Source organism: Babylonia areolata, chromosome 24, assembly GCF_041734735.1.
Source record: "Babylonia areolata isolate BAREFJ2019XMU chromosome 24, ASM4173473v1, whole genome shotgun sequence".
NCBI lineage: Eukaryota > Metazoa > Mollusca > Gastropoda > Neogastropoda > Buccinidae > Babylonia > Babylonia areolata.
Window position 1 is genome coordinate 8711611 of NC_134899.1, and position 24454 is coordinate 8736064.

Here is a 24454-nt window from a genome sequence, read left to right on the forward strand (position 1 = left end):
AGTTGTGTGTGTGTGTGTGTGTGTGTTGTGGTTTGTGACTTAACTGTTGTAGTACTGTAAAACACTATGAAATGTTTGAATATCTATATAACTACTATCATCATCATCATCATTCTCATCACCATCATCATGGTGTCTTGCTACAGAGCATAATACCTGGACCAGTATCTGCTTAGCCTGGGGTTGTATACAGCATCATGATAATCATCATCATGGTGTTATATTGCGGTTACTGATGATTATATAGCACCTCTCTTTGTACAGAGACCAAACTCTACAGTGTTTGATAAGCACAGAGTCATTTGCACAGCAGGTTGCCAGCATGGGAAGATCCAACCGACAGCTGCCTTTGGTGCTCATCGTTTGTTGTCTGTCATTTTGCCAGGGCAACCCTTTTGTTGCCGTGGGTTCTGTTACATGCATTATGTGCATGCTGCACACGGGACATCAGTTTATCATCTCATTTGAATGACCAATGTCCGGACCACCACTCAAGGTTTAAAGGAGTGGGAGAGTGGGGGATTCAATCCCATTTCACAGATTCTTTTGCGTGAGAGGCGGATGTGTTTCCACTAGGCCACCACTCCACCCTGTGTCTTCTTACACACAGAGCACAGTACCTGGACCAGTACCTGCCGGGCCTGGGTTCGTACCTGCAGAACTACAGCCAGGCAGCCAATGGGGGGGTGCAGCTGCCAGGCATCTACACCTACCTGCCCCACCTGGTGGGTCGCCCCAACAGCCTGCAGCCTGCCCACAGCCTGTCCCAGGGCAGGCATGGAGGTGAGAAGACATGTTGTATTGTGTTCAAGTAGCATGCATCCTCCTCAAAGGCAGAATGTGGCTACCTTAACCCCTGAACTGCTGATCCTTGGTAGAATGAGATCAGTGTCACATGAACCCAAACTCCAGTTCCTGCTTTTTGTGTAGGTTTAAGTGGTCATGACTGAATTTGCTGAACAAAAATAATGCTGTCCCAAGGAAGAAGAAATCCAAATGAAAACTAGTGACTGGCATCCATGCAAGTAATTACATTTTTATCTCAGTGAGATGACAGTCAAAAAGTTAATAGGAGTAACTACAATCACATGTATTAACATCTTCAGTGCCAAGCATTATTTTGACTTGTCCTTCCATTTTGCCAGGCGGTTTTTAGTTGCGGAGTGTAATGATTAACAAAAAATTCTAGCACGTAAACAGCTGCAAGAAAATATACATAACCCGTAGTTTTCTGAAAGGACTATCAAATTCTGATAGTTCGAAGTTCATTCAGCACAGTTTCAGTTTCAGTTTCAGTAGCTCAAGGAGGCGTCACTGCGTTCGGACAAATCCATATATGCTACACCACATCTGCCAAGCAGATGCCTGACCAGCAGCGTAACCCAACGCCCTTGGTCAGGCCTTGAGAAAAAAAAAGAAAAAAAAAAGAAAAAAGAAAAGAAAAAAAGGTGAATAAATAATAGATACGCTTACATAAATAAATAAGTAAATAAATAAATAATAATTTTGATATATATAAAAAAAAAAGGTAGTAGTAATGGTAATAATAAAATAATAATAATAATAATAATAAATAAATAAATAAGACAACAATGATGATAAATAAGCAAATAAATGTAGAACATGAAGACACACATTCACACATACACCCACACATGCATAACAGATATGCACCAAACATGCAGTTTCACGGTTATGAAAGCACAGTCAAATACATATAAACGTACATGAGCTGCAACACACACACACACACACACACACACACGCATTATCCTGCACCTCCTCTACCCCCTCCTCCACACACTCATTTCTGGTCTATGTATCGCAGCTTCCACGGCCCACACACACGCACGCATGCACGCACGCACGCACACACAAACGCTTACTTGTACAAGCACACACACACACGCCCATATCTCCCACCCCCAACCCCACACACATATATACAAGGATATATATATATAATATATACGTTCCAATATCCTGTTGCTCCCACAGTGTAGGCATGCATACACTCACATACCTCATCCTCTACCCCATCTCCTCCCCGCACCCCCACCTCCCCCTCACACCCACCCACGCACACGCACACACACACACACACACACACACACACACACATGCACAGAACTCTCCTGACACTTGTGTACACTTACACTCTCACGCATGCACAAACGCACTCAAAAACACAGACCCACACATACACACAAACACACACATACACACACATACACACACGCACAGAGGCTGCCAATGATTGTTTACACATGTCCTTCATTACAACCCAGCCTGTGCCATGCCCAATCACTTCATGTTCGCTTTCAGACAGTATCAAAAAGGTTAATGGTGACCCAGTTGGCCCATAGTACAGGCGGATGAGCACTATTCACAAGCTTGCTTGCAGACATAGATGTTTGATCAATGCAAGCATGCTTGCACTGATTCATGCTGTACACATGATTCATGATTCTGCACAATTCAGAGGAAGCTGTTCACATCCTTCATCGCTCTCTCCGTCCCTGCCTGGAATCAGTGGATGGTTTGAATTTGAGGTCAACTCTAGGTCAGCCACAGAGCTGTACTCACCTCCTGCTCTGCTTTTTCTCCTTTGCTGGCTACATCTAGCTCTTCTACCCCCACCCTCCCTCTTGTCTGCAAATCATCATTCTAACTTTCAGTCACGTCAAGTGAACCATCCACACCTAGCGCTCAGTTCATCAACGTCAGTGACTTCACGGCGGGGTAAAAACAGTCATTCAGGTAAAAGCCCACTCGTGCACATACGAGTGAACGTGGGAGTTGCTGCTCACGAACGGAGAAGATGAAAGCATCGTGACAGGAGTATTGACAATAACGTCCAGAAATGATCACACAGACCATGATTGGTTGTTGCTCCTCACAGATAATTAAAGTAGACATATTAAGCTATCTGACTGGTGGTTATTGGGACACATCAACTTGAGAACTGAAAAATCCTGAAATGTCACCGATGTTTTTAAATCATAGGGCAAATAGCAATGCATTTTTCATGACATATATACGTCTTGGGACATTGAAGGGGTTAGAAATGAAATATTCCGCCAGTAACTGCAAAAATTCCTGGCCTGTCAACAAGAAGAGTATCAGCAGAGGACTGGGCAGATACATGTGGAGGGAGGGGTTCCATTCTGTGCTGCTGTTCTTTTCTTGACTATACCCCCAACACCCCCTGCCCTTTGATTTGTACATAAAAGAGTTTCTATGAATTTTGGACAAATAGCCTTCGTGTTTGCTAGCGGTAAGTTCTCCACATACGCATTTTACATATTTGCTGAATCTAGTCTGGAAAGCGTTAATGTACGTATTAATATTGTGGAATTTTGGAGCAATCACCTGGAGATAAAAAAAAATTGGCACTCATGTCCATGGGCATATGCAAGTATATATGCTTGGTGATCATGATAATGGTTACACACAAGGTGCATGCACACACACACACACACACACACACACACACGCACACACATTACTCTCTCCCCTAACCCTGCTTGTTCTCACATGCACATATTTCTTACACTGTTACCAAAGTCCCTCAGCTCTGCTAAGTCTTTCTCACACCACTGCACATAGATAATGACCATGTGCATGTGCCTGTCTTTCAGTGCAACCCCATTGGCAAAACAAAACAGAACAAATAACAAAAATCCGGGAAACAAACACCACAAAAACAACAAAGAAAACAGCAACACACACACACACACACACACACACACACACACACATACATATATATATATATATATATATATATATATATATATATATATATATATATACACACACACACACACACACACACACACAGAGCTCCAGCAGCGACAGAGGTTGCCCTGTTAATAAGTTTTCAGGATCTAGCCAGAGACGGACACTCGATACTGATAGAAAGCGTGTGTCAGGGATGAGGAGGAAGGGCACAATGGGCCGGTTTCCTGACTGCCAGCACGACACAATCACTGTCACCAAGTGCTTTACCAGGAAGAAAGAGGAATTCTGGACTATCACATCACAGGGTGCATGACATACAGAAGAGCTTTGCCAGGAAGAAAAAGAAGAGGAATTCTGGACTATCACAACACAGGGTGCATGACATACAGAAGAGCTTTGCCAGGAAAACAAAGAAGAGGAATTCTGGACTATCACAACACAGGGTGCAGGACAGACATAAAAGCTTTACCAGGAAGAAAAAGAAGAGGAATTCAGGACTATCACAACGCAGTGTGCAGGACAGACATGAAAGCTTTGCCAGGAAGATGAAGAAGAGTTCTGTTTAATATCCAGTCACACATGCCGGTGATTGTAGATATCTGGTTAAAGTATTGTTAATCTGCATATCTGAATGACAGTTATTAAAGAAAATAAAACAGTAGGAGAAGAGGGGGAAGGCTTGTGCACATTGTGGTGATAGTAGACCTCTTGGTTAAAGGTTTATATCATTAAAGATAATAATAAAAAAAAAAAAAAGGTGTGTGGGATAAGGGGTGTGTGGGAAATTGGGTAAACTCTCTCTCTCTCTCTCACACACACACACGCACACACACATGCGCGCGCACACACACACACACACACACACACACACACCACACATGTATGCACACCCATACATACACTGACTGGCGCACACACACACACACACACACGATTGACACCTATACATGCACCCACTGACATGTACACAGACACACACACACACACACACACACACACACCCCATGCACCATGCACAACAATTATGTGCACCCATTGACACACATATACGCTTAACATTAACCTATGTGTAACAAAAAAACAATGACAACAACCCCACCCCCACCCACCAAAAAAAACAACCCATAAACTACAACAGCAGCTGGAGGCCAGTTGGTTTAGCAGGCAGAGACAGGAGCCAGGAAAAAGACAAGAGAGAAAGTGAGAGGGAGGGAGGGGGGGGTGAGGGGGGGGGGGGGGGTGGAGGGGGTGGGGGGGTGGCGAGGGGGGTGCTGGGATGAGAGAGTGAGGGTGGCACAGGTAAAGTCCCCACTGTGTTTGCACTGACGCTGATGGGGCCTGGTTAACTCACTCAGTACGGCCAGTCCTCTCTTCTCCTCTACACAGACCCCTCGGATGTCCAGTGGGTGTCTCAATGACCCAACCTTTAGTTTCCGTCGTCAGAATTGTGGTATTCTTTGTCAACATTCACCTCTTCAGTATAAGAGCCTTCCGCTTGCAATATTTTGATGATGGTAATTGGGGTGAAACGCTGTTAACGTCGTCTCTTTCGCCGTTCGTATGGAGAGAGTTAAGAGAGAGGGTTTGGGAAATGGGGGAGGAGTGGGGAGGGAGGGTTTTGTCTGTCTGGGGAGGTCAGGAAAAGTTGCTTTTATCTGGGCATGTCTTGTGTGTGTGTGCGTGTGTGTGTGTGTGTGTGTTGCCCGGTCCCTTTTCTTCTTTCACCCAACATTTCCTGGTTCAGGTCTTTTCAGCTAGTTATCGACATTGTGTGTGTGTGTATGTGTGTGTGTGTGTGTGTGTGTGTCGCCTTTGTGTCTGTGGATTTTTTTTTTTCCTGTCGCGTTACTCCCTTTCACTCAACATATGCTGGTTTGCTCAGTGCTTGTTTTTTTTAGCCATAGTGTCTATGGATTTTTCTTCTTTTATGACAACAAGGAAGTCTTTTTGTTTCTTCCATTTACCTGTCTTTGCGTTTTTCTCTTTGTCCTGTGTCTGTTCATTTGCATTATCTTTTATCTTTTATTCTGTCGTTCTCTGGTGTCCTTTTCACACATGCGTGCATGCACGTATGACCCCCCGCACCCCCCCCCATTTCACTCCCACCTCCCCCCTACACACTCATGCACACACACACACACATGTGCACACACAAACATTTGGGGGTGGGGTTGGGGTGGGGGGGATGTTGGTGGGGTGTGTGTGTGTTGGGGGGGGGGGGGGTCTATTTCATTTCATATGATTATCTGTACTATAATTGGGGGGCCTTTTATTTAATCTCCCGGGCAGTCTGAACTTGGATCAATAATACTTTTCTTACCAAATCGGTTCTTTAACATCATGTGGTGTAATGGCCTTTATGTTGACTAATATGCAGTGATACCTCTGTGTATATTTGTGTGTGTGTGTGTGTGTGTGTGTGTGTGTGTGTGTGTGTGTTTGAAAGAGAGAGAGAGAGGGACACTGACACTACTTCATTGCATAAGCCACAGCCCCTTTCAGCAGGGGTTCACATTCGGAAAGAGAGAGAGAGAGGAAGAGTTCTTTTTGTTGTTGTGTGTTTGCCTCTAGATACTAACAAAAGTCAGTCTTTTCATTTCAGACCTTGAACTCAGAATCAGGGGATTGTCTTCAGTTGATGCTTGACAGTTACACAAAACCGATATTGCAGGTTAACACAACCGAATGAATTCATGTGTCGTTTGTCAAAGAACAGTGTTTATTTACAGTATCTGAATTCTAATGTATTGTTTGGGTGTTGTCCTCAACAAAATACATCAGGCCATTGGAAGCGAGCATATCTGTTCAGGCACTCTTTGCTTCTGTTCAGAATGTATTCCTCACTTGGACTTTCTGTTAAACATGGGTACACTTATTTTCCTCTGTCCACCCACACCCCCACACCCCCTTATATTTTTTTCTTTCGAAAATCAATGTTGTAACTGTTTTTTTTCTGATTCACGCGCACGAGCGCGCGCGCGCACACACACACACACACACACACACACACATATACATGCATATGCATGCATACACAAAATAAGTTGTTTCACTGAATCGAGCCAGAGATACCTCTTGTTAGAACTAGATTTTTTTTTTCCAGTGTCCATTGTGATTGGCATCCCGACAGTGAAGCGAGACTCCGTCAGCTATGTGGCTCAAACGATAGACTCACTGATCACTGGCATGACAGCAGAGGAACGAAATGACTGTCTGATTGTGGTGTTTGTGGCTGAGGTGAGTAGTGCCTAAAGGATAGGTATGTGCAGCATACATGCCTACTATTCCAGAATAGCTGTATATGTATTAGTGAATATTAAACATTTTAGATGTCATGACTGCAGATTGCTTGTTACAACACACACACACACACACACACACACACACACACACACACACATGTGTATATTTATTGACTCACTTGTGTAAACAAAGTGAGTATGTTTTAACCCGGTATTCGGTTGTCTGTGTGTGTGTGTGTCTGTGTGTCCGTGGTAAACTTTAACATTGATATCTTCTCTGCAAATACTTTGTCAGTTGACACCAAATTAGGCATAAAAATAGGAAAAATTCAGTTCTTTCAGTCATCTTGTTTAAAACAATATTGCGCCTCTGGGATGGGCACAAAAAAATTTAAAAAAAGAAGCCAAATTATATGCAAACTGCATTTACTGTTATATTTATTTATTTTTTTTTTATTCTCTAAACTTGGCACTTTGATATTCTGACACAACAACAAGAGCAGTCATTATTATCATTTTTTGTTCAAACAGGAACTTCTTTTGCTAAGCATGGAAGTTATATTTATTTTGCAAACGTTTTGGTGCTGATAGTAAAAAAGGGAAATTTATCTGTAATTAATGCTAGGGGACTTAATTTGCTTTAAACTGATCTTTCTCATCTTAAACATTACATTTTGAAATTATACTCAGTACATAAAAAGCTTGTGTGTTTTACACTCAGTGTACAGGGCTTTCACTATGTTCATTCGCCCAAGTGGTCTTTTTCGGAAAATACTAAAAATCAATACGATGAGTGGACTTTACAGATCTATTGGCTGAGCCCTGAAGGTCATGGGCAAAAATCCATTGCATACACATATTTATACACATTCAAAGTGCGTGCTCATATTCTTCGCGAACGCGAACGACGCCATTTTGTTTCAAGTTGTTGACCTGCGCGTTCAATCCTATATTCAATCGACAATGCACGATAACATGTAATGGTTGCAGTGTGATTGTGGCGATAGCCACGTCTCCTTTACCGCAGACTTAGAAACAATTTTTTATTGCCCTTAAAGATTTTTTGAATGCCCAAGATACACCAGAATAATATGATTTAAACAGCGTTCTCACTGCGAATACCTCAATCGATTTATCGCCCTTTAAAAAAGTATGTTTAAATATTAAATTTGAGAAAGTCAGTTAAGGAGCCACGATAGTGTAATGGGTAAGACAGTTTCTTCTCACCCGAACACGTGGGGTTCGAATCTGGTTAGGACTTTCTTCTTTTTTTTTTCTTTTTTTCTTTTTTTTAATTTTTTTTTTTTTTTAACCTGAAGCTTTATAATAACAAATACAGAACACATTTTAATGATTACATTTTTTTTTAAGTGTATCACAAGTGAGTCTTGAAGGCCTTGCCTCTCTTGTATATCTTTATATATATCTTTATAACTTTTTTCTTGATATGTCAAACATGGCATTTGATTTTGGTAAAACACCTGTGTAAAACATGATGGGCATGCCTGTATTATGTAACTGAAATTTTGGCAGTTACTTTAAAAAAACACCCAAAAAGTTGAAAAAAAAAGTTGATGAGTTTCAGTGGCTGTAACAGCAGCAGTAATGGCAGTAATAAGGATCAAATTCCCAGTGCTGGAAAAGAGATGGGTAATAATATTAACGCCATAACAGATGCTGACAAGTATACTCGTCACTGAAGAGTTGTCACTTCACTGAGATAACATGATAGAGCTTACAGGTAAGGATGAAGGTTATCATTGTTTATTTGGAGTTTTTCCTCTTGGTAATACTATTATTCAGAAAAAAAAAAAAAAAAAAAAAAAAAAAAAAAAAAAATATATATATATATATATATATATATACATGTCCTAAAAGTACACACAAAAAAATGTGCTGCACTGATTTTAGTTCACCAAGCTTCAAAAGACAAAATCATTTCTGCCAATATATATAATCATTTCTGCCAATATATATAATAAAGGCATGACCCGAGAATGAACCCTGTCTGGGTGTGGGGTGTGGGGGTGTTTCACATTCCACAGGTCATTCCGTGTTTGTGTTTTTTAGACTCATCAAGTGTTCAGGCCATGTCATAGAAAAGATAATGGGTCTGTCCCTGATTGAAAATTCCTAAGTGTCTAGGCGTTTCCTTGCCTATGAAGAATTTAGGTCGTTCACTAGCAGAATAATCCAGCCACCACCCTTGCCCGGATTATTCTACTCTGGTGACATATGTTTGCTGCTTTTTCTTTTAATTTTGATTTTTGTGTAGTTGCTCAAAACAAAGTAGTCAAGCTAAAAGTGGGAAAATCTGTTTAAACACATTGCATTTTAAAGCACAGCAAAATCATGAAAATGTAATTAACATCAGTTGTTTCATTTGATAATAATGATAATGATGAAAATATTAATTGTGATTCGTAGTGATCTATACCTCCTTCACACAGGAGCCTAGAGCACTGACAATTAACTTCAGTAAGAGGGGAAAAATGGTCACAAAAATTAACAGCACTGGACTTACAAATAATACAAACAGTATGTCAGTGACAAAGCACACACACAGACACACACACAAACACACCACGCACGCACACGCGTGCGCACTCACACACACACACACACACACACACTCTCTCTCTCTCTCTCTCTCTCTCTCTCTCTCTCAGGCACGAAGTGTGCCAGCACACATGCCAGCATCTAGATGTCCATTAAAGCAGATTTGTACAGATGTGTTTTGAGGCCAGATTTGAACTGAGATTTTGTTTGAGCATGACAAATTTGGATATTAACTTATTCAAGCTGCAGTGATGCTTCTTTCCTGAATCTCTCTGAGAGACCATAGAAACATTTACATTATTTAAACAGTTCTTTCAGGATGTAGTAAGTGTCCAGGGCTGTGAAGACCACAAGAGGTTCAGGTCATGCATCGCTTGTTCTTCTTCTTTTTGTTCTTGTTCTGCTACTCTTCCTCCCCCTCCTCACTATTGTGAAATTGAAACTGTGTCCTGATGTGTGCTGTTCCAGCCCTTCAATGAGGAGTTCTCTTTGTTTGTCATGGAGCAGCTGCAGAGAGGGTCAGTTGGTGTTTATATTATTCATATTTATAGGTCATGTATGCATGTGTGTGTATTTGTGTGTATTACTGAAGCCTGAGCAGATGACACAGAAAAAACAAATGATGAGAGCCTAAAAGCAGCTCTCATTTGGCTCTAGCCAGGTAGGCAACCTTTTATGAAAATGACTTGTGTTCATAAAGCGCTTAAAGCTTGGAGAGACAGGATCGGCTCTGTTTAGATATCCACATCAGTCAATCAATCAATCAATCAAGCTGAATTTGTCAGTATTTATAAGTTATGTTTATTTGTAAGTTATGTCTTTCACCCTCTATATCAAAAGTTGGGTGTGAAAACGCTTCAGTTCATTTCTGAACAATATTTAGTGTTATTTAAGTCCATTAATTATCGTTTATTAGTATTGGCGTGGATCTTTTTTTTTTTTTTTTTTTATTTTTTTTTTTTATCTTCCCTTCTCACAGAGTGTCAGGAATCCTCCCTACCTTGCTTTTGTTGCAGTTCATTCTGGTTCAGTTTCTACCTAGGAAAGTCTGTTGGCGTGCTGTTGTCATTACTTCTCCTTATCTGTCTCTCTTATCTTTTTTCGGTCTTTCTGTCTCTGTCTGATCTGTGTTATGTAGCCCTCTCTCTTTTTTTCTCCCTTCTGTTGTGTGTGTGTGTGTGTGTGTGTGTGTGTGTGTTTATGTGAACCTGTCATGCCAATGCTCAACTTATATCACAGATTGACATAAGCTTGCAGCTGGGCCAAAAGCAAAGTGAGAGCTATGTACCAGTGGTTTCTCCATTGCAATGGGAAGTCATTTACTTTTTAGTCTTTTGTGATAGACTATGACTCTCAAACTAAGAGGCAAGATTGCACTGGCTCTTAGTTCTGCAGCCTTGGGGGCTAGTTGGCCTTTGGGAACCATCCCAGTGCCAACTGTTCTAAAAACCCTCTTGGCCAAGAGAGTTGGGATGTAGCTTGGGCAAGACACTATCCGTTATGATAAAATTCTAGTTCAGATAGTGGGGACAGCAGTTGCCTCCTCTGCTGTTCTGATGGTCATAGTCGGCCACTGTTGACTATTATACATACATATATTGTGTGTGAATCAGGTTTCCGGAGGCGACAGCATCAGGTTTACTGGAAGTGATAGTACCACCTGCAGGCTTCTACCCCAACCTGGACAACCTGAGGGAAACCTTTGGGGACACACAGCAGAGGGTCAAGTGAGTAGTGAAACACAGTTTTTTTCATTTGTTTATTTACTGTACAAATGCTGATACACAAATTAAAAGCTTATGAAAAAAAAAAAAGGTTCCTTAGCTTCTGATCCAGTGTTCATTAGTGATCAGAATTTGAGGCCCCATTTCAGCATGGTGGGTGTTGTATTGTTGGGAAAGGCACTCAACTCCAATTTTTCTCACTCCACCCAAGTGTGAATGGGTGGGTACCTGACTGGTCAGTGGTTAAAAGCAATGGAATGAAATGATTGGGAACCAGCCTTTGTATGCCTAGTCCAACACATAGTGAATATGGATTCACTGCTCCTTCAGCCATTAAAGGCTATGGGACCTCTTTTTTTGTTTACCTTCTAACACTACACAGTCCCCTAAAGTTGCAATTTCAGTTTCTTAAGGAGGTGTCACTGCTTCTGGATAAATATATGTACACTACCCTTCTTCTGCTAGGCAATTGCTTTACTAGCATCTTAATCCATTGAGCTCAGTCAGGCATTAAGTGGATGCATATATATTTCTGTACCAATTACGGTAGATTTTTTTTTACAGAATTTTGCCAGAGGATAACACGTACGTTGCCATGGGTTCTTTTTCAGTGCACCAAGTGCATGCTGCACAGGGGACTTTGGCTTATTGTCTCATCCGAATGACTGAAAGCTTAGTTTGATTTTCCAGTCAAACTTAGAAGAAAGGACAAGACTGGGATTCAAACCCAGACCCTCCTGGACAGTGTATTGGCAGATAAGCATCTTAACTCACTCGGGACAAGTTTTCTCCCTTGCTTTTCCCCCCATTTGTAAGGGTTTGGAAAAAAATTACAAAAAATACAAAATACTGTGTAAGAAAATGAAACTTTCAGAACTGGTTTATTACGTGTTGAGCTATTACATATAAAAAAAAATCAAATTTCTCATCTTAATTTTACAGTTTTGCCATATGTAGAAAATACTGCCAATTTTTCACCCCGAATCACCATACCCATGCTCGCTTTCTGCATTAAATTGGCTTTCTTCTTCATCATCATCCACCTCTTCAATGTCCTACCCTTCAGTTTGTAGCATTTCAAGTACTTCGGCAACCCTAAAACGTTGCCGTCACTGCCTTGTTCGCTTCACAACATTCTGAGAAGAGCCCGCTTTGCTAACAGGCTGGCACGCAAGCAGACAACCGGTGAGTGACTTTGTCAGCATGTGTGCGAGACAGGCCACACATCCCAGGCTGACCAATCATACTGTTCGATTGTGGAGTGACCCAGAATAGCGCACTCTGCTTGGCTAATCACAAAATCACGTGTACAGCGCATGATGGAATTTTACTTTCGGAGAATGCGTGAGCATTCCTTCGTCCGGAGAGAGTTAACCAGTCTGCCACCTTCCTTCTGCAGTGTGGTGTTGGTGTTGTGTTGGTTCAGGTGGCGCACCAAGCAGAACCTGGATTACTCCTACCTCATGCTGTATGCCAGAAGCAGAGGAGTCTATTATGTTCAGGTCAGTGTCTGTACCTTCAGTTCGCTTTTTTTTGTTGTTGTTCAGTATCGGGAGTTTGTGTGGGCATGGGAAAGTGTGTGTGAAGTGAACATGTGTGCATGCACTGGCATAGGTGAGCGTGTTGTGCATGTGTGTGTGGATATATGTAAGTTCCGTAAAGTTCAGTCTATTGAGTGCACTGGTATATAAGCTGCACCCACTAAATTTAAAAAAAACTTGAACTTCATGCACACATAAGCCGCACTGGCTTATAAGCCGCACTTATTACCGGTACCAGAATACATACCAATACTATGGAAAAGCTGTCAATACTGTAGGTTATGAAATGAATACAATCGGAAACAACACAAAGAAAAGCATGAGAAAATACTGCTAGTACTGACTTCAGCCTCGCTTTCACTTGATGAACATGAACGCAAGGTGGAGGTCGCTGCTGGTTCATTGCTTGCACTGTCGTTTGCTAGGTCGATCACCTTCAATTTGAAGGCTGCATCGTAGGCATTACGTCACATTTTTGGCATGATGAGGGTGTGTACTTGAGCAGAGTAAAACTGAATGCTGATCTGAAGGCTTTAATGTGTGCAGATTTGATTTTTAAAACGTGAACAGTTAGCACACTAACCTGAAGCTCATCCAAAGATTCATGAACAGAAATCATGATTTTGGTGAGTTGAAGAGCAGCTAAGAATAGATGAGAACGTGACATGCCCAGGATCGTTAAAATCCTCAAATAAGCCGCATCATTGTATAAGCCGCAGAGGTTGAAGCTGGGAGAAAAAGTTGCGGCTTATAGACCGAACTTTACGGTAATTGGTTCTGCATGTTCCAATGCTTGCCTTTGTGTATTGCATTGATTGCTTGGTTTCAAGTTATTTATGGTTGCCTTTTTGTTGTCATCAGTTAAGTATGTCACTAACAAAATTGTTAAATTGAAGTTACCAGGCCAAAAGAAAAACAGTAAATGATTGGTTCAAAATACTAACATCAGTTTGGTTTGATTTGCAAGTAATGTGATGCCGGGTAAGAGTTCTGTGCTTGAAGATTTGAGTTACATCTGTTATTTGTATATGGTAAATCACTAGTTGATTGGATCAAAATATTACCACCAGTTTGGTTTGATTTGCAAGTATTGCAATGCGGGGTGAGGGTTCAGTGCTTAAAAAAATATTATCTGCTGTTATTTGTTTAAGATTTGAGTTAAATCTGTTATTTGTATGTAATTCATTTGATGTTGTCTTTGCATGGTTTTATAATGCAAAGAACACCTTAGAATGAATTATATACAAAGATGAGATCTCAGGAAAATGAATGTGCCTAATCTAAGGACTGTGTGTTTGTTAGGAATGATTGCAAAGCCTGTTGCTTCATTTCAGAAAACAAAGGATGCTTTGTGGTATTCAAAAATGCTTCAGTTCACATTGAGTAAACGTTGAATCAGTTTATTCAAAAGCTGATGATATTGATGATACTTGTGTTGGAAAAGAAGACATATTTAAAGGAATTTATTATCTGTATCTCAGTTTCAGTTTCTCAGGGAGGCTTCACTGCATTTGGACAAATCCATATACATATATGTACACTACACCACATATTCAAGGCAGATGCCTGACAGCAGCATAGCCCAACATGCCAGTCATGCCTTGATTGCATGCATATTTATTTGTGTACCTATCAGAGTGGATTTCTTGTACAAAATTTGCCAGAGGATGCTTTTGTTTACATGGGTTCTTTTTCAGTGCACCAATTGCATGCCACACATGGGGCCTTAGTTTATCATCTCATCCGAATGATTAGCCACTCAGTTTGATTTTCCAGTCAAACTTGGAGGAAAGGGGGAGATTGGGAATTGAACCCAGGCCCCCACAGACACTGTATTGGCAGATAAGCATCTTGACCATTCTGCCACCTTCCTGGGATGGTATCTATATTGGTGGTTGTAGTCGTACTGTCCGATTCAGTCTTCTTCAGTTGTGTCTGTCAGTGTCAGTTATATATTTAAAAACAAACCCGGTGGTGAATGGGGAGTGGCATGAAGGAGTGGGAAGGAACCTAAACTGTCAGCCCACCTGTCACAGAGATGTGTTGACCATGATGAAGAATTGTGTTGTTTTGGTACAACTGTCAGCGTTATCAGTGTCAGCGTGTTTTGTGTTGTGCATGCTTCACTGTGCCATGGAGTGATGTCTGTGATTGTGTTGTCTGTGTGTTGTGCATGCTTCATGGACATGAACACAGTGTGTCTGTGGTAGTGTTGTGTTGTCTGTGTGTTGTGCATGCTTCATGGACATGAACACAGTGTGTCTGTGGTAGTGTTGTGTTGTCTGTGTGTTGTGCATGCTTCATTGTGCCATGGGCATGGAACATGGTGTGTCAGTGCCTGTGGTTGTGTTGTCTGCGTGTTGTGTTGTGCATGTTTCGTTGTGCCATGAACATGAACACACTGACACAGTGTCTGGTTGTGTTATGTTGTCTGTGTGTTGTGTATGCTTCCTTGTGCCATGGACAAAAACACATTGTGTCAGTATCTGTGGTTGTGCTGTGTTGTCTGTGTGTTTATTTGTGCATACTTTATTGTGTCATGGAACACAGTGTGTAAGTGTCTGTGGTTGTGTTGTCTCTGTGACATGTTGTGCTGTGCCACGAACACGAACACACAGTGTCTGTGGTTGTGTTGCACTGTCTGTGTGAGTTCATGGATGTCAGATACTGGAGAAACGAGACAAGATGAGACCAGACAAATTCTTTATTTATGAGGGTAGTAAATCAGCAGGGAGCATGCTTATTGACATGCAGAGAAGCTGATTGTGTGTTGTAACCAAATGACTCGCTTCCCGTTTGTCAGTGAGAGGCAGTGACTGCTTCCAACCCTGGCTTGGTGGAATGCGGCGACATGAAATAATCCCAGCGGGTAGCTTGCAGTTGACCCTGTGTTGAGTGTGCGTGGTATGCATTCAGGGTTTGTGTTGTGGGCTGGCTGACTGACTGACTGCACCCTGTGGCTAAACCCTCCTCACTAACTAACTGGGAGTGGGACATGTGCAGGTTGGGTTGGATGCACTTGGACTGAATAGCTTCACAGTGGCCTTTTACTGTTAACAACTTTGTAAACACCAATGCCCACTTTGAGCAAGTTTCACTCTCAAGTTGGGAGTGGGTGTTTATTGGTTTTTTTGTTGTTGTTTTTGCCCTTCATGGGAACCCATTCCCTTGGGGGTTTTTTGTTTGTTTTTAAAAAAAAATTTTTTTTTTTTATAGCTAGACTTTTGTGGGAACCCTGTCCTGTTTCTGCAGCAGAGCCAGACATAGTAAATAAATAGAAAGAAATGCAGTGTAGCCAACAAAACAAATAGCAGGTTTCCAGAAATTTCACTTGGTCTGATTGTAAGTAATAAAACAAAATGAGTGTAATAATTTCCTGAATTTTCTTCCAAACATGGATCTTGGACTGACAACAAGTGGTTTGTTTTCAAAAACTATTTTGAACATTTAAACCACATAATATCAGAGAATTGCTTTCAGAAAGAGAACCTGTTTCCACTCACTGTGTACAGTGAATCATAAGCAGGAAATGAAGTGATGGCCTTCATAGAATCACATAACATCATCTTCACCTGTAGGTTTCATTTTCTTCTGCAAATGAGCATTTTTTCAGATTTGCAAACTGTATAAATCATGTGGAATGATGTTTTACAGAAGATGAAAACTTGTTTCTACCATTGTCAGTGTAACAGTGAATGAAAAGCTTTCCACTATATCAATTCCTTTTGCTTCTTCAGCTTCCTGTTATATCACACGGCGCTCATACCTTGTCTGCTCTGGATGAGCATGCACAAGCACTATGGTAACCATTCTGTGGAGCATCGGGATTGAGTTATATACCTGTGTGAAGATGGCTCTATGCTGCTTCAACTCTTTAACTTTTCAAATAATGCAAAAGCTTCGTCATTGGACTTCTCTTCCAGTTCAGCGACCCTTACATAGTTACCTCCGCATTGTGCATAGCATTTTGCACACTTGTGTGCCTTTGCTGTGTTTGGCTTGCTTACTTTTTTTAGAATGTAGCAGCCACTTCCATTCAAAATATGCATACATATATTGCATGTTGGGTTTTTTTTCTGTTATTTTGTATCTGGAATAAAGATCAAATGTGCATGTGTGTATGTGTGTGTTAAACTATCTGTGTCGCTTACAGTGAAATAACATGATAAACAAAAAACAACAAATTGTATACTTAACATTTGTAAGACTTTTTGTTGTATTTTGATAAATCATCTATTTACTTACCATATTTTCTGTGTGATTTTTTTTTCTGGTTCATTGCTGTTTTGTTTTTCATATAATTTTTGCGTAATTTTTCATCGCACTGTATAATGATCTCTGCAGGAGATTGTAGTGGTTTGACTTCAGACTGACAAACAGTTGGTTAAATCTGATTCTTTGATTCAACAATGTTTCACCAGGTTTGTTCTATGTATTTTTCTATCTTTTTTCCCTTTATTATTTTTTTTAATATTCTTTTTGTTGTTGTTGCTACTAACATTTTTTTCTTTCTCTCCTCTTTCATTCATTTTCATCAGAATGACAGTTCTGGTGAGTGTTTTCTATGGGTACTGCTTTTAAGCAACATTGGCAGTTCTTGTTTACTGGGATACTAGTTGGTTGGGTTTTTTTTGTGTGTGTATGGTGGGTTTTTTAATTATTTTTTTATAATGATGCCAGCATCGAGTGGGATATGCCTTGCTTTTTGTGGGGTTTGCTTTTATGTGGGTGATTTTTTTACTTCCATCTTTATGATTTTCGCAGCTCTTCATTGTCAGCAGTGCCTTTATCATTTAGCATTTTTAGACATCACACACACACACACACATGCACAAATTGTTGGGGGATGTATTGTTTGTTTCTTTTTATTGTCATGGATAGTGACAAAGGGCAATGTAATGTATGTGTTCAGTTTAGCATATCTTGTCAGTAAGTATGATTATATTCTTGAAATTGAATCCCTGTATATTACTGTTTATATACATAATTTGTTTAAGCTTTCTGTCTTAGTATGCTCCTAACAGTCCTGGGTAGCAGTGGGTGTGTATGTGTGTGTGTGCATGCGGTTGACCGGACCATGAGCAGCAAGAATCTCTCTCTCTCTCTCTCTCTCTCTCTGTATTTATATTATATATATTTTAAAAAAAACATATCTATTTATTTATTTTACTGATGGCTGTGATGTTTTTAAAACATTTTTTGGTATTTGGTAGGTGCTTTTTTGTGTGTGAGCTTTTATTTCTTGTCTTGGTATTAATGATTTTTAATGCATTTGGTTTTATTTTATTTTCTCTTTTCATTTTTGACTTGCGTGCACAAAGATAATCCATGTGATAACCTTATTTTGGTTGTGTGTGAGTGCGCATGCACATTGTGTGTGTGTGTTTGTGTGTCTGTGTCTGTGTGTTTGTTCATTATGGACTTTTAACTATGTCATTTTTTTCAGCAACCTTAATTGGTAGAGCAACCAAATGTGCAGGGTAGTAGACATTGACCAAACCTGTCTAGCCATCACTATTATCAAGACACTGTTCATGGCCAAACAGTTTAATTCTTGATAATATATATATATTTCAGCAGTGATTTTGTTATTTAAACATTAATTTTATTTTCTTTGAGCCAGTTATAGATTAGATTTATTGCTTTTTACAATGGTAAACATACATTAATATCATTATAAATTCTAAATGAAATCCTATCAAGATTGGATCTCATTGGTCTTATCAACTTCAATGAGATCTAAAATCTGATATGAATTAGTTCTCACAAGTTAACCATTTCTCTGCCAGGGAAATAAGATTTAAGTGAAATCTATTTGCCAGGTTGTATTTTTTTTCACAAAAGACCGGTGCGCTTTGTTATTAGAGAGAGACCCATAAAAGTATATATTTTTTGAAAGGTAAATGAATAAATAATACAAAACATGATGTTTTACGTATTAAAAAAAAAAATTCTAATGACATGCATTTGTTTTGAAATAAGTGTTTTGGTTTTTTGTCACATTTCAAACTTGTTCATTACGAACATTAGTCAGGTAATTTGCACAGTAATATACTATTTTCTGGACAAATGGATAATACCTGTACACTCAAATTATACTAGAACAACCACAATGAAAAACAGACATGTACACAATTTATTGTGACTGTTCTAAGTGATAACCCATAGATGTGAGGCCACGCCCCCTCAACCTCCACCCCCCCCCCCCTCCCCCCCCACCTCTTCCCCTTTTCTGAACTGGTCACTTACCCAGTTCTCCTCAGACTGCGTTGGCTTAGTGCCAAGAATATTGCCCACAGTGTGTAATGTTAATAATTAGGTCACGTAACTGTGGTCTGCGCTGTACAGCCGGCGTCGCTCAAAGTTTGTCGTATCATGACCAGTCTCTTCATTGCTCCCTTTATTTTCTATTGAATTGTTCGATAAAAGTTCATCACTGTCTTCTTCTTTGAGTTTATGCTTCAGTTCTTTCTTAGCATGACCTACAGAAAGCAAATTTGGTTGTTTTGGTGCATATCGATCACATAGCTTGAGCTGGGTGTCGCCATTTTGCTGAGCACATGAGCGAGACGGCAGTAACTCGACCAAATCATTCAAATAAAGGACTGCCTCATGACGTGGATTAGGTTCTGTCTATCAATTGAATCTAGAAGCTAAGTCAAGAAGAACCCAAGCTAAGTCTACTTGTGCTTTTGTCAAAGAACTTGATACAAACCAGGGAAAGGTCGGAATATTTCACTGACGAGTTATCTCGTCATTGTGGCAGCGAAGCATTCATGGTCGTGCTGAGGAGTTATCTGGTCATATTGAATCAGTAGTTCTGGTTGTCAGTTTGTGTGGAAAAGATAATGCAGGCAGCTGGGCTTGTAAACATCCCCACCCATATCTTTGCTCGTCCCATGTGTGACTTTAGAATGTGGAAGAACGCAACTAGATCAGTTTGTGCACACACTCTCGCACACATGCAGGCACACACACACACACACACACACACACAGACTGAGAGAGACAGAGTTGTTTCACTCTATCTTAAAATGTAATATTATCTTAACAGAACTTTTTTCTTTTTACATGATAACTGATGTGTGCACGGTGACCAGGGAAGTGTGTGTCATTCACTCGTTTTTGACTCACTTGTGTAAACAAAGTGAGTCTATGTTTTAACCCGGTGTCCGGTTGTCTCTCTGTGTGTGTGTGTGTGTGTCCGTGTGTCTGTGTGTCCGTGGTAAACTTTAACATTGACATTTTCTCTGCAAATACTTTGTCAGTTGACACCAAATTTGTTATAAAAATAGGAAAAAATCAGTTCTTTCCAGTCATCTTGTTTAAAATAATATTGCACCTCTGGGATGGGCACAAAAAAATAAAAAATAAACCTAATTATATGCAAATTGCATTTACTGTTATATTTATATTTTTTGTATTCTCTAAACTTGGCACTTTGACCTCATATTCTGACACAACAACAAGCGGAGTCATTATTATCATTTTTTGTTCAAACAGGAACTTCTTTTGCTTAGCATGGAATTTTTATTTATTTTGCAAACGTTTTGGTGCAGAGGGTAAAGAAGGGAAATTACTCTGTAATTAATGCTAGGGGACTTAATTTATCACAAGTGAGTCTTGAATGCCTTGCCTCTCTTGTTCTCTTTGATATTTACTGGCAGGCATTTTGAGTCAGCCAGAAGATCATTTTCTGTTTTGGTTGAAGCAGACAATGAGGTAATTTGAACTGAACTAAATTGAAAAGTGGAGTCTAGCAAGCAAGGTTTTCCCAGAAACACTACTATGGCTGCGGCAACAGTTGGCGATTCATTATGCTTGTGTAACTGTGTCTGTGGCATCAATCAGAGATTCATTATGCATATGTTGCTGTGGCTATTGCAGCAATCGGAGATTCTTTATGCATATGTCGCTATGGCTGTGGCAACAGTTGGAGGTTCCTTATGCATGTTTACTATGGTTGTGGTAGCTGTCGGAGTTGCAACAGTCGACAATTCATTATCCTTTTGTAAAGTTCTGTATCAATTGGAGATCCATCGTGTATTCCTTAGTATGGCTGTGGCAACAAATGGTGATTCATTATGTGTGTGCTATTATGGCTGTGACAGTAACTGGAGATTAAATAAGTATTTGTTACCATGGCTGTGACATCAGTCAGAGATTCATTACGAGTGTGTTACTATAGCTATGACATTAACACACTCCGGACGAATAGTTTTCTCCCTTGTTTTCCCCTGCAGACGACCCATTTGTTAGGGTTAAGGAAAAAAAATCACAAAAAATACAAAACACAAAGTAACTGAATGAAACTCCCTGTACTTGACTATGGCTGATGCATCAATCGGTTATTCATTGTGCGTGCGGTACTATGGCTGTGGCATCAATCGGTGATTCATTATACTTGCATTACTATGGCTGCGGCATCAATCACTATGGTTGATGCATCAATTGGTGATTCATTGTGTGTGCATTACTATGGCTGCGGCATCAATCACTATGGTTGATGCATCAATTGGTGATTCATTGTGTGTGCATTACTATGGCTGCGGCATCAATCACTATGGTTGATGCATCAATTGGTGATTCATTGTGTGTGCATTACTATGGCTGCGGCATCAATCACTATGGTTGATGCATCAATTGGTGATTCATTGTGTGTGCATTACTATGGCTGCGGCATCAATCACTATGGTTGATGCATCAATTGGTGATTCATTGTGTGTGCATTACTATGGCTGCGGCATCAATCACTATGGTTGATGCATCAATTGGTGATTCATTGTGTGTGCATTACTATGGCTGCGGCATCAATCACTATGGCTGATGCATCAATTATCAAATCAAATCAAAAACACTTTATTAATCCACATGGAAATTAAGTTGTGCAATCACAGGCTTGTTGTAAACACTGGCATAAAATCATCATGCGCAACATAAGAAGAGATTAAAACTAGTCAAATAAGAATTCCCAATAGCTGATGATAGACTAACCCCCCCTCCGCACACACACATACTCATGTTAAGACAATAGGGTATTGCACAACAATATATACAAATGAAAACATCCAACAAAAAAAGGGTATATATTACTAAAAATGTCATGCGCGTGCACGCACGCACACATGCACACACACACACACACACACACACACACACACACACACACATACGCACGCACGCGTTAAGACCATAAGGTATTGAGACCATAAGGTATTAGTGATTCATTGTGTGTGCGTTACTATGGCTGTGGCTGTGTTTAATGATTGTCTGTGCACACTATAGATGAATGATTCATATTTTATAATAACATTTTATATTTATATAATGCTATAATACAAGCATAAGCAAGCTCTAAGTGTTTTACAATCCAGTACCTAATGTGAAACAAGAAAGCGTATAAAAAGTAGTAGAAACATAAAAAAAGATTAAAACAGAATCATTATTATTATAAAAACACAATGCATAAAACTCACAAAATAACATACTCTCAATACTACAACTGTTACATTCCAACACTCGCACACACACACACACACACACACACACACAGAGACACACGTGATTATGTAAGCACAGTTCTCAGATTCTTGTTGTCATACCCATGATGATGGAGAGCAAACTTGCCAAGATGCCACTGTGCAGAAAAACCTAGAATAGAATATAGAATAGAATATGTCTTTATTACCAAGTATACTGGGGTCACACGGAATATTGGAGGGGATAGTACACAACAAGGTATGAACATAAATCAAAAATCATACACAGAAACAGTAGAAATTAGGATACATACAAGTGCATATCAATATAAAAACTTGTGCATACTCACACGTGCACACACTGCACACACACACACACACACACACACACGTACGTTTGAACAGAAGCCGCATATTACATGTGGATGGGGCTGATGACTAGATCTTCAGGTAGATGGTTGTTGATAAATAAGATAAATGAACAGAAATTATGATGATGATATTCATGTTACTTTTTTGACTCACTTGTGTAAACAAAGTGAGTCTGTGTTGTAACCTGGTGTTCGGTTGTCTTTGCGTCTGTGTGTGTGTCTGTGGTAAACTTAAACATTGCTATTTTCTGTGGAAATACTTTGTCTGCTAATACCAAATTTGGCTTAAAGATAGTAGGAAAAAAATCTTTACAGTATACCAATAATAGGTTGTACGTCTTGAATTTATCCTTGTTTCCGAATCATTAACAGTTTATTTCTTTGATGTTTGTTCCGCATTCCGAAAACCGCTGTTATCCCTTTGCAGCTGCCCGATTGTCTTTTGAGAAGACATCATGACCTCATTTTTCTTGTTCACAGTTAAAAGCAAAGAAATATGGATTCTGGACAGAACACATACACTGACACAAACTACATTATTGATGTGTGTGCTGCATATTAATATTCTAATGTTGACGCTGAATTAGCTAGAATGAACAGAAAAGAAAATTTGAATCGACCGTTTCACTGCCTCGTCTTCGCGGCACTGGTCAGTGCAGATCTTGACAGAACATGTTGCAAAGCCTGATGTGATGGCAGTGTCTCCTTTACCACCGAATTAAAAGAATTTCTTAAATAATAATCGACGTGTTTACTGCATATGAATGTTTTAAAGTGGATACTGAATTAAATGGAATGAACAGAAAAATGAAATTGAATAGACGGTGAAGTTTCTCGTGAGTGGAAAGACCTGCACGGATCTCTGCAGATCTATAAAAACGGACATATATTGCAGTGTTTTTTTAGGCGATGGCAATGTCTCCTTTACCTCGGACTTGAAAGAAATTGTTAAATGCCCGAGATATACCAAAATAACATGATTTAAATGGTGTTATGACTTTGATTGCAGCTGTTGATTTATTCCGCTAAAAGAAAATGCTATATGATAAATTTTTTAAGGTTGGCATTGAACCCCGTTAACGCAGTAGGTAAAACCACTCATTCTCGATCCAGACATCCATGGTTCAGATTTGCATTGAAACCTTTTTTTCTTTTTTTCTTATTTTTGCAAAGCTGTACATAATTATGATACAAATAGAGAACACATTTCAACAAACTGATTTTTTATTTTTATGTTTCTTTTTTCTTTGAGTGTGTATCACAAGTGAGTCTCGAAGGCCTTGCCTTTCTTGTTTTCTTTTTGATTTTGTCCATTCTTTGCAAAAAATATCTTAGACATTTATGTCAATAAAATGGGGTTATTGTGGAGGATTTTTCCTTTTCTTACTGAAGCAGTCAGTCTTCAATGAATTGTTTTTGTCTGTTTTCGCACACAACCACTAATAAGCTTACTTGCTCACTGAGAATAAATCTTTCAACATTCTCACTTACCTTGTACCTGCTTGATGCATTGATCATAGATTATCTCACCTTCCCATGGTAACATTAGCAGAAACAGCTATCTTTTTTTTGTTGATAAACCCAATCTTCCTTGCCTATTCTAGAACTGTCTGATTGGTCTTAGATAGCTGATAAACTTTGAAAAAAAAAAAAAAAAAGCACAAGAGTGTGGATAGTCCAAAGGTGTTGTCAGTACTCTACTGTCTCATTTTGTTTAATTTTGTGTGTGTGTGTCTGTGTGATGAAGTATATGCCTGTTGGTTGTGCATCAGGATGTGTGTATGTGTCTGTGTG

The 24454-nt window shown here is 39.7% G+C and overlaps 1 protein-coding gene across 2 annotated transcripts in view; it reads left to right on the top strand.

Annotated features, from left to right (window-relative positions):
* LOC143298706 (alpha-1,3-mannosyl-glycoprotein 4-beta-N-acetylglucosaminyltransferase A-like) overlaps positions 1–24454 on the top strand; it is a 57636-nt gene that overhangs the window by 21141 nt on the left and 12041 nt on the right. For both annotated transcript variants that reach the window (XM_076611603.1, XM_076611602.1), the window contains exons 4-8: positions 611–783; positions 6848–6981; positions 10014–10063; positions 11159–11272; positions 12696–12771. In XM_076611603.1, the coding sequence (XP_076467718.1) occupies positions 611–783; positions 6848–6981; positions 10014–10063; positions 11159–11272; positions 12696–12771 (547 nt within the window). The remainder of the gene's footprint in view (positions 1–610; positions 784–6847; positions 6982–10013; positions 10064–11158; positions 11273–12695; positions 12772–24454) is intronic.